Source organism: Etheostoma spectabile, chromosome 3 (assembly GCF_008692095.1).
Source record: "Etheostoma spectabile isolate EspeVRDwgs_2016 chromosome 3, UIUC_Espe_1.0, whole genome shotgun sequence".
Lineage (NCBI taxonomy): Eukaryota > Metazoa > Chordata > Actinopteri > Perciformes > Percidae > Etheostoma > Etheostoma spectabile.
This window is the reverse complement of record NC_045735.1, coordinates 4,668,581-4,679,248: the sequence shown is the minus strand read 5'-3', so window position 1 is coordinate 4,679,248 and position 10,668 is coordinate 4,668,581. Positions and strand designations below refer to the sequence as shown.

The window sequence follows — 10,668 nt, the reverse complement described above, 5'->3', positions numbered from 1 at the left end:
TGGCTGGTAGTAGTCGTAGATCTTGACCACGGCTGGCTTCAGGTTCTGTACTTGGTGCTCCTGTATGAGCGTTAGGCTGCGGTTGATAACTATGTTATTCGTTAACTGTTAGAAAAAAAATAGACAACATGATAAGTAATAAATGTAAAAAAAAAAAGAAGTAATAAATTGATGTTTGTCACTTTAAATCCCTCTCACCTCCCGTATGTACACCAGAACACGATCCTCCTTTTGTTCAACACGATCCACCAGCAGGGCACCTTTGAGCTGTGAGGAGACATTAATCAGCTGGGTTATCATGACAACAACTGACAAATACTACTCAGTTAAAGTTACTGTCATCACTCACCATGTTCAAAGACTCTGGGTCTGGGACATATCCAGAGAGCATTTTGATATCCAGGATAACCATGTTTGTACTGGGCTCCTTTCCACTATATCTGTAATGCAAGTAACATAAAAATATTATGTCAATCTGGTCTTTGGATCTGGTCTTTACCGTTTGTTAGAGTTAAGTTTTAGCTACCAAGTTGTAAATATTCCTCCCTTGTCCATCCACCAACAGCATCTACCAGCTTGATGCCAAACACTTCAGTACTCATCTATGTCGTGGATCTGCTTGTTGATTACTTACAGGGATGTTAGTTTCAGAATGAAGTGTTTTAAACATCCTAAAAGGTCAGCGATTGTATCTTTTTAACCGAAGTAAAATAATTTGCATTCCTTGTGTCCGCCTATGAATTATATAAATGGAAATATCCGGTGGAAAATTCACAATATTCATTTCAGCTGAGTGTGCTGAATTCATATTGACATTAAGAATCTGTTCACAGCCTTTGTTTCAGGAGACCGCTTATAAGAAGGCGGTAATTTGAGATAAGATACATTCTTTACATGGAACATCAACATATCCAGAATGGTTCTCTGCTTCTGTGATTTTAACCTTTATGGCCTTTACATTACTGTTAATTTGGGCACATTAATTCATCATTATGTGAGAGCTAATAGTCCAACAGATGTCCAACATTATGTTGCTTCATTTGAAATCTTGGGAATGCATAAGATGATTGTGGGAATACATGTTCTACACGGCTGCATGCAAAGTCAGGTACCCCTACTACACAGAGTCAACAAAGCACAGAACCAACATAAATCAAGTAAAACTCCATCAGCTCCATGTACCTGTTTGTCCGTGGAGGTAGATTGGTTATCTGTTGATGAATGTCATTGTTTATAGACTTTGATTTGAACTTTCTGACTTCTCTAGAGTAGAATGTGTCGCCTCTCCACCACCATCCAAGTTCTGCACCACTTCATTCTGCACTAAAGGACCGTGGCCAGAAATATATTTTATAGACCAAGAGAGTCTACATCCCATTAAATATGAATTAATTTTTACTTTATCAGTTATAATTGAATTTAAAATACACATTACAGCAGCATTCACAATATTGCGCGTTTCCTTCGGTATAGTTATGAAATCCTATCAATGTTTCCACTCAAATTAAAACATTTGATGATCGGTCCAGATCAAATCAGGGAAGCTACTGACCTTAAATTAATGCAGGTGAAATTCTCTAGCGACGTCTCCTTCAAGGTTGTATTCCTCTCTTGGACATCAGAGTGACTCTCATTTCCAGAGTCTCGTTGGGCTGCAGGAGACTCGCACAGAATTTGGTCTCAGTCTCCAGATTCAGAACTGCAGGAATGGCTACATGTACTGCCTACAGACACAGACACACATACAGTAGACATCTCACTGGATCTGACATGGAGACAACCCCAACCCAAAGATATGCAGCATAAATCCATACCCTGATCAACTCATTTAACCACAGGCTATTACTATTTTTAAGTAAAGAGGTAACTTACTCCTGACACCGCTTGGCCCACGCACATCCAGTCAAGAAGACACACAGTTCTCCATGTCCACATCTGAATCCCGGGACGACCATGACGTGAATGATAGATAATGAGTCAACATGTGTTAAAGTTGAAAACAGAACGCGCCCTACATCTTTTTGAGTTTAAGGAACCATTCAATCCTAAAGAATCACTTAGTCTAGATTGACCAGTCTAGGTGGTGGTGGTTTGGATTTAATGTAGTCTACATTTTATTTTTTATTTTTAAGTCGGCATAGTACTCTGCAGAATCGGACGCTGTGAATTGGAGCTAACGGCGACTTTAAGATTCCCCTTGACCGACGATCGGAAGCCAACTTCTGCGTCCGTTAGCTCATGTATCACGCATTTAAGGGCTAACTAAAAGGCCCAACACTGGTCAGGCTAACTTGGGAAGAGTTTTCGATAACCCCCCCGCGCCGCAAAAATTGTACAATAACAAAAATACCATAAACCACTGCTTTAATTAACTGAAAGACACTCGCCATGTTTTAGCATAGTCTTACCTCTTTAGACCACCTACCACAGCTGTGCTAGCTGAGTTGTCTGACCAGGTTAACGCTCCTTTTGGAAATTCTAACCAAGCCAGCAGTCTTCATCGGTATATATCCCTGGTCATGGCAATTCATTTCCACTGGGTCCACCCAGGAGCAATCAACACATAACTTAAATGCTAGAAATGGGCGGGGCTTAGGCCTACACGTCAATTCAGCGAACAGCTAACTTCACTCCAGACCGCAGCAAATGTCTACTACTATGAGCACATTATAAAATGCTTTCTAAATTTATAGAAAATAACCTTGTGGGAAATATTTTGGGAATTCTCATTCAGACTACTGATATTAACTGGCTTTTCTTTTAGATATGTTACACAAACAAAGTTAGGGAAAGCCTACCTTTAAATATGTGCATAATCCTACAAATCTGTTTATCTAAAAATCCATGCCTGTTGATATCTTGTAGCTTTTGTAAACAGAATAAATCGTTAAGCCATCTTTTTTTGTAGTTGTCTTTTTGTATTACATTTGAAAAAGTATATGGTATCTAAAACACACATACAATCCCATTGAAATTGAAACCGACGTGTACTTGAGTCTCTTAAATTAGTAACATAAGAAAATTATATTAATAACTGATCTACTCAAAATTATTTAATTAAAAACTCCTACTGTCAATATCTTCAATACGTTTGCAAGTCTGTCACTTCTTTAGCACTATTATTTTTGTTTTTATTTTTTGTTTATTTTCTCTTTCTAAATTTTACTTCATATTGTGTCATTTTGTATTTATGATGTATAATTTATGTTTACTCATGACTGAATATTTTAATTGATTTCTAAATAAAATAATAAACAAAATGAAATAACAACATACTCAGACCGTTACGTCCTCTTTACATCAGCAGAACTAATACGCCTTTGTTTTGTAGCTACTTAAATTTGTCATTGTACAATAGGGAGAGATAAAGCTTTTATGATGTAACTGTTCTTTATTCTTATATGACAGCTTAGGTTTTTTTTGTCACACCTGACAGTTTAACTGCTGACTCAGCGTTATTTTACTCTGCCGTCTAGCCTCCTGTGGATGTGATAGATTTAGTTGTGTCATTACCTGTGTGATGGATTGCCGCTGTGCTCCCTGCCGTTCAAGCCCCCCCCCCCCCCCCCCCCCACCTATGTGTTAATGTGGTTTTGCTCATCACCCTTGTGTGCGCTCGTGGGATCCCTCTGTGTATGGTAGTGTGACCTGCCTTGGCTTTCCTCTTCTATTCTGTCTTCTTTTGTGGTTTGACCTCCCTTTTCCCTTGTTTATGGCCCAACCTACGGGTATTGGCAGTGTGTGACTGCATTTAATTGCTCATCTTCCTCCTCTCTGTCCTTTTTATCTGTTTGAAAACGTCCCGTCATATAGTGTTTGGACCACTGAAGTTTATGTGTTGCAGGGTGTTGATGACAACATTAGATTGGTCTGTGGTGTTGGTTTTCTGTATATTTTATTTTTACACTTCCATTTTCTATGAGTTGAATTTCATGTCGAGAAAGCAATGGTTCGGTCATTCTCCTCTTCATGCGTGAACTTTATGTTATCCGCGTGTTGTCAACTGAGTTTAGGTGATCCGTCAGCTCCTGAGTGTGGCGTCCACATCTCCTTCCAAAGAGGTCAATCCAAACTTTTCATGGGCGGGGGCTATTGCTGTGTATTCCATGAAAGTTTTTTTGACACAAAGGTGAGCAGCTGAGTGATGTCATGACCTCTACAGTTAAGTTTTGCGTTGTTTTTTTTAAACATTTTGTCTGCTGAAAATGGTTTCTACTGTGCTGAGGTGACATGATGTTTTTTTTTTGTTTTTTTTGTGAACAGTGATATTCGAATAGTTTGCCTTTTCCACTTCAAGGTCGTTTAGTTCCTCTGCCTTCTGTTTGAGTTCTTGCCGTGTTGTTTTGTAAGGCCAAACAGAGGCTTTAATATTATTATCTGAAGATCTGTTTCAGATGTAGCTCTTTTTTAGGTCCAAACTCAAAACATATCTGTGAGTCTGGCTTTTATTACGTAGCAGTGGAGTGACATTTCATTCTTTTGTTTCTTTGTAACCTTTTATGATTTTTTTGTTTTCTATGTTCACTCTTTCTATTGTTATGATAGATTTACCTCATTTGTTAAGCACTTGGATACCATGGTTTCTATAAAGTGCTTTATAAATCATAGCACCACACCTCGCCAGACTGTCCGATGGCCATTATCGTGTTGGTGTGTCAGCGCCTTATAGATACACTTGCTCCGCCGTCCGTGTTGGTGCCATAGACCGTAATATAATCAATATACCAGTATACAGTCTATGGTTATGCTTTTCAGAGAATGTTTTAGAAGATATCAAACACATGATGTGCTTCCTGCATGTTCAGTTGTGTTTGTCAGCGATTAACCCCATCAAACTCTACGCTCCAGATATTTCGGTGAGTGAATATATTTTTGTTACACCTTAGCATTTTTAGCATGTTAACTAGCTCCCAGCTCCCAGCATACACCAAAGTTGAATCGTAACTTAGACACAAAAGTGCATTAATGTAGCAGAGTAAGACTGTTTATGGAGGTTGGAAAATAAAGGAAAACCGTCATCTGTGTCACCCCTGCAAAATTCCAAAACCAATAGAATGCCAGGTGTGTAGTGGTTGGCCAATAAATGATCCCTGCCCCGTAGGTTGCGTAGTTTGACCGGTCCATGTTCCAGTTGTGAGGGAGCCATCCATCCATCCAACCCTCCATCTTCATCCGCTTATCCGGTATTGGTTTCGGGGCAGCAGCTCCAGCAGGGACCTTAAACTTCCTTCCTTTCCGAGCCACATCAACCAGCTCTGACTGGGGGATCCTGAGGCGTTCCAAGGCCAGGTTGGACAAAAACATCTCTCCATCTAGTCCTGGGTCTTCCCGAGGCCTCCTTCCAGCTGGACGTGCCTGGAACACCTCCCTAGGGAGGCGCCCAGGAGGCATCTTACCAGATGCCCGAACCACCTCAACTGGCTCCTTTCGACGTGAAGGAGCAGCGGCTCTACTCTGAGGTCCTCTCGAGATGGCTGACTTCTCACCGTCTCTCTAAGGGAGACACCAGCCCCCCCTCTGAGGAAACCCTTTCGGCCGCTTGTACCCTGGATCTCGTTCTTTTGGTCATGACCCAGCCTTCATGACCATAGGTGAGGGTAGGAATGAAAACTGACCGTAGATCGAGAGCTTTGCCTTCTGGATCAGCTCCCTTTCGTCAAAACTGTGCCGCACCCGCGCTCCGATTCTCCGACCAGTCTCACACTTCATGATCCCCTCACTTGCAAACAAGATCCAAGGTTTTTAAATTTCTTCACTGGGGTAAGGACTCACTCCCTACCTGAAGAAAGCACTCCATCGGTTTCCTGCTGAGAACCATGGCCTCAGATTTAGAGGAGCTGATCCTCATCCCACCTGCTTCCCACTCAGCTGCGAACGATCCAGTGAGTTGCGAAGGTCACAGACCAGTGATGCCATCAGGACTACATCTCTGCAAAAAGCAGCGATGAGATCTGAGCCCACTGAATGAAAACCCTTCCCTGCCCCGACTACACGCCTCATATCCTGTCCATAAATATTAAAACAGAGAAGTGTGATATCCCTGTAATTGGCACAACCTTCGGTCCCTCTTTTTGAAGAGGGGAATGCCACCTGGTCTGCACTCTTTAGGCACTGTCCCAGACTTCCATGCAATGTAAGAGGCGTGTCAACCAAGACAGCCCCTCCACACCCAGAGCTTCAGCATTTCTGGGCGGATCTCATCAATCCTGTGGCTTTGCCACTTTGGAGTTGTTGGACTACCTCAGCGACTCCACAAGAAATTGAAGAACAATCCCCCATCATCATCCAGCTCTGCCTCTACCACAAAGGACGTGTCAGCTGGATCAAGGAGATCTCAAAGTGCTCCTTCCACCGCCTATTACCTTCTCCGTTGAGGTCAACAAAAACGCAGGTTCTGAACCCAAACCAGGCCAAGGAGGTGATGAAAAAGGTGAGTATTTTATGATGACAAAAATAACTGAATAGTAACGCCAGACTGTAGACAGGAAGCCCTGGTGATGGAAAGCTGATGGTGGTGACAAACGTGTTGGGAGGTGAGTACTGTGGACAGGGGTCTGAGGAATGATGTGGACATTTTCTGGTTGCCAGGCAGGGTGTTAAAAGAATTACAGGGTGCAAGTACTGCAGACAGAGGAACAAGAACCAGTTAAGCCAACGGATAAGAACAAAGCTACAGAGATGATTGGCAAACAATTTAGGCTGACTGGAAACAAGTATGGATAACGATCCAGCAGGGAGCGGATTCAAGGATGTGATGATGATCAGGACCAGATGTGAAATCTGATGAGGAACAGGTGAGAGCAGGTTCAGATGATCCTGGAATTTCCGACTTGCACTTGATGTCGGCAACCGAACAGGATATGTTCAGGAATGTAACACAAAAACAAACCATACAGACAGGGAAACCTCCTCAAGGGGATGGTTTGTGACAACTTCTGGTCATCTGCATAGCTTAGTCTAATTTCAGTCAAACTGTAAAGTAACAATTTTAGCCATACATATAGTTTGCGGATTTCTGGATGTTATTGTTGTGTCCCTGATGTTAATGTACATTTGATGAAACCTGCATCAGCGACGCAGCCATTTCGCCAACTACGGCAGGATTTCCTGACGAGGGAAAGGATCTGCCACACAAGCAAACAAAAACAAAAATAATCATGTCACACTATTTCCAAGATTACTTTTTTTTTTTATATTCTATTGTTTTCACACTTCACTGGGACAATGCTGCAAATACAATTGCTTATTAGCATGGCTAAAGGGCGTGAGACGGGAGGCTCCAGGTTGCGGCCATAGAAGGATTTTTCCCGTTTGCCTATAATCTGCATTTATTTTAAAGACATATTTTTTAAGTATTATCATCAGTATGATAGTCTGCATTTATCTTGGAGACCTTTTTTTAAGTATTTTAATCTTTTTGTATGAGTGTATTAGTTAAAAAACACCAATATTTAAAGTTCATGATGGTCGACGTGAGCCTATTTTATTCCAGACGCAAGCTTTATTTGAAAAGTAGAAAATAGGGTGTGGCATGGGACATGGGACACTCCAGGCCCACCATTCCCGCCTAAGGTGGTCATAAAAAGATGAATACATGCAGGTTAACACAATATTCACAAGCAGACATTGAATACACAATCCTTAAATTAATGGTTTTTTTAAATTTGATTGGGAACACGTCTTCAAGTTGCAATTGAGGATAACACTGCACAGTCTTCAAAATACTTGAACTGTATGTATGTTTCTGTATTAGTGTATGGACTAAGTCTTCTTCATTTATAAATAATCCTTCCTCCAGCACAAGGTCATCTGTCTCACCTGCTCACCTGAATGTGAGTGAGGGTGTCTACATATATTATAAACCATATATTTGCTAAACTTGATTTCCAACTGCTTTGGGAGATGGGATTTTAGATTCTCTAAGAGTCTGAGAGAGTTTAGATGTTATCTAAAGAACACTTTTGCATTTCCACCTAAGCTGAGCCGCACGACTTCTGTTCTTTGGATAAAACACAGGATAAATACAGGCAGAAGGATTAAACAGTGGAAAAAATTACACAAAAGAATAATTTCAGACGGGACATTACATGACATTATTTAACTGTCCATTATGCATGTATTTCACTTCAGACACTGTAGTTACACAGCTGTAAGGGGTTGTGGAGAAGATCAACAAGAAAATATAAACAGACATGGTGTTAAGTCCATAATATGTATCTCTGGACGACCGAGGATGACCACACCTCTTCAAGCTGCAAAAGAACTAATGAAATAAAAATTCATGCCGAAAAATTTCCTCTCCGTGTCACTCCAGTTCATATTTCTCTACCAAATTAAGGTCCCATGAGGTCCACCGAAGGGCGTGACTTCGGCTCTCTATGGACTCGTCACTTGGTTTCCTTAGTTATTGTATTTTAGCATAGGTAAATTTATTATTTAGTGCTTGTTAGCACTACTCAAAGTGCATTGAAATAGAAGTAGAAGTGAAACACTGAAATTGCAGTTTTGCAGACATGGCATTCCCACAGTACGGAGAATGGACAATGGCCCACAAAAGTAGAGTTCAAAAGCTTTTGTGAGAACTGCGGCAAGCTCACAACCGCACATCATCACCTCACCTCTCACACTCATTCTCAACAGTTGCTTGTCCCAAAGTCCTACGACTCCCACAGGATAAAGCATCTGTTGGACTCCATCTCCTCTTAAGGTCTCCAAATCATCCCAGATGTTCTATATGACAGCAGAGCGTCTAAACAACGCCACCACTAACACCTGGACAGGAGGTCAGAGTGGAACCTACACTGGGAAGTCAAGGTGGTCCCCCTGGTGTTGCCTTCATCTGTTGGAAAATCTCCTAGACTGGCCAAGTTCATCCTTCCGGTGTTTTTTGTAAAGTTTAGAGCAGGGGTCTTCAACAGGGTCCGCGACCCTAGGGGGTCCGCGGAGGTACTGCATGGGGGTCGCAAAAGCTTGACTTTAAGTCAAGCTACTGTAAGGTTTTATTAGCAACAAGTTAAGTTGCACCCTCTTTCCAGTGTTAATGTGCCAATATACTGTGAATTGGGCTTAATTTCAGGTTTGTGCTAGTTAGCCTGGTTATAGAATGCTTCACTTATCTATAATTTCAGTATTCCTTCCTCTCTGAAGAGGGGAGATGTAATGCCTGCTTGGTGCTAGGGGCCTTTCAGAATGGTGGCTTTACTCGTATGTCCATCCTCAGCCAACCGTACTCTCTGTGTGGGTTTTGATGTTAACGTGTGAGTTTGACTGACTTAAATACTCACTTTGCTACAAGCTAATTGGCTGTTCAAACACCACTAACATGCCTTACGTTCTAAACCAGCCAATGTTGCAGGCATCCCCATCAGACTGCTGCAACCTTCTAAAATCTTTCCTGCAAATCTTTGGTGTGAGCTGGTTTTACTGTCGACACTAGCGTATGCTTAGTTTGGTTTTAGGTTAGAAAATTGCAAGTACAATCTTTTAACAATTCCATTTGCATTTATAGTGCTTTGTATGTTATTACAGTGGGTTACCTGCAACACAAGGGTAGATGTATTCTCTATCAGACTGGTCACCTTGAGGGAAAAAAAGGAGAAAATGAGTCAAACTTACATCATGTTTCAATAGCTTATCTTAAAGATGCAGTAGGTAGGCCTAAGAAATATAAAACTAACTTTCTCTCATATTTGCTGAAACTGACCCTTTTTTGAGTGGGACACATTAGGCAGGTAATTTAAACAGAATAATCCCCCCCTGGCTCCACCTACAGCGTGTGGTGTATTTTGCAAAGATCCACAGCTCCTTGTTAATCCTGAAATCAAGTCCTGGATCTCACAATCCTACCTACAGCACCTTTAACAGACTACTATAATATTATTCTGGATAACTGTTCAGATGGTGACAGATACCGACGAGCATGTGTTCTGTGACTTCAGTGAATGAGTTTAGAGAGGACTGATTTCTTGGTCTGGTAGTAGTCTAGATCTTGACCACGGCTGGCTTCGGTTCTGTACTTGGTGCTCCTGTATGAGCGTTAGGCTGCGGTTGATACTATGTTATTCGTTAACTGTTAGAAAAAAAATAGACAACAGATAAGTAATAAATGTAAAAAAAAAAAGAAGTAATAAATTGATGTTTGTCACTTTAAATCCCTCTCACCTCCCGTATGTACACCAGAACCGATCCTCCTTTGTTCAACACGATCCACCAGCAGGGCACCTTTGAGCTGTGAGGAGACATTAATCAGCTGGGTTATCATGACAACAACTGACAATACTACTCAGTTAAAGTTACTGTCATCACTCACCATGTTCAAGACTCTGGGTCGGGACATATCCAGAGAGCATTTTGATATCAGGATAACCATGTTTGTACGGTGCTCTTTCCACTATATCTGTAAGCAAGTAACAAAAAATATTATGTCAATCTGGTCTTTGGATCGGTCTTACCGTTTGTTAGAGTTAAGTTTAGCTACCAAGTTGTAAAATTCCTCCCTTGTCCATCCACCACAGCATCTACCAGCTTGTGCCAACCACTCAGTACTCATCTATGTCGTGGATCTGCTTGTTGATTACTTACAGGGATGTTAGTTTCAGAATGAGTTTGGGTCTTTTGCTGGTGCAGTCGGCCTCTGGTTTAACCTCAACACTGAGAGTGGTAACATCA

General features: G+C 41.4%; 2 protein-coding genes and 2 long non-coding RNA genes across 4 annotated transcripts in view; all 4 read right to left on the bottom strand.

The window, feature by feature from the left end:
- LOC116686807 (pregnancy zone protein) overlaps positions 1 to 674 on the bottom strand; it is a gene marked incomplete in the record, with an annotated part of 3,551 nt that extends 2,877 nt beyond the window's left edge. Inside the window, 4 exon segments of the mRNA XM_032511858.1 lie at positions 1 to 105; positions 199 to 267; positions 350 to 440; positions 635 to 674. Of these exon segments, the coding sequence (XP_032367749.1) occupies positions 1 to 105; positions 199 to 267; positions 350 to 412 (237 nt within the window).
- LOC116686849 (uncharacterized) overlaps positions 1 to 9,581 on the bottom strand; it is an 11,510-nt gene extending 1,929 nt beyond the window's left edge. The window contains exon 1 of the long non-coding RNA XR_004331381.1: positions 9,537 to 9,581. This is a non-coding gene — a long non-coding RNA (uncharacterized LOC116686849). The remainder of the gene's footprint in view (positions 1 to 9,536) is intronic.
- Positions 1 to 10,668, bottom strand: part of LOC116680849 (alpha-2-macroglobulin-like protein 1) — a 76,152-nt gene that overhangs the window by 25,728 nt on the left and 39,756 nt on the right. The gene's annotated exons all lie outside the window — the stretch shown is intronic.
- LOC116686841 (uncharacterized) overlaps positions 10,385 to 10,668 on the bottom strand; it is an 839-nt gene continuing 555 nt past the window's right edge. Inside the window, exons 2-3 of the long non-coding RNA XR_004331379.1 lie at positions 10,582 to 10,668; positions 10,385 to 10,396 (exon numbers count right to left, since the gene is read on the bottom strand). The exon at positions 10,582 to 10,668 is cut by the window's right edge and continues 57 nt beyond it. This is a non-coding gene — a long non-coding RNA (uncharacterized LOC116686841). The remainder of the gene's footprint in view (positions 10,397 to 10,581) is intronic.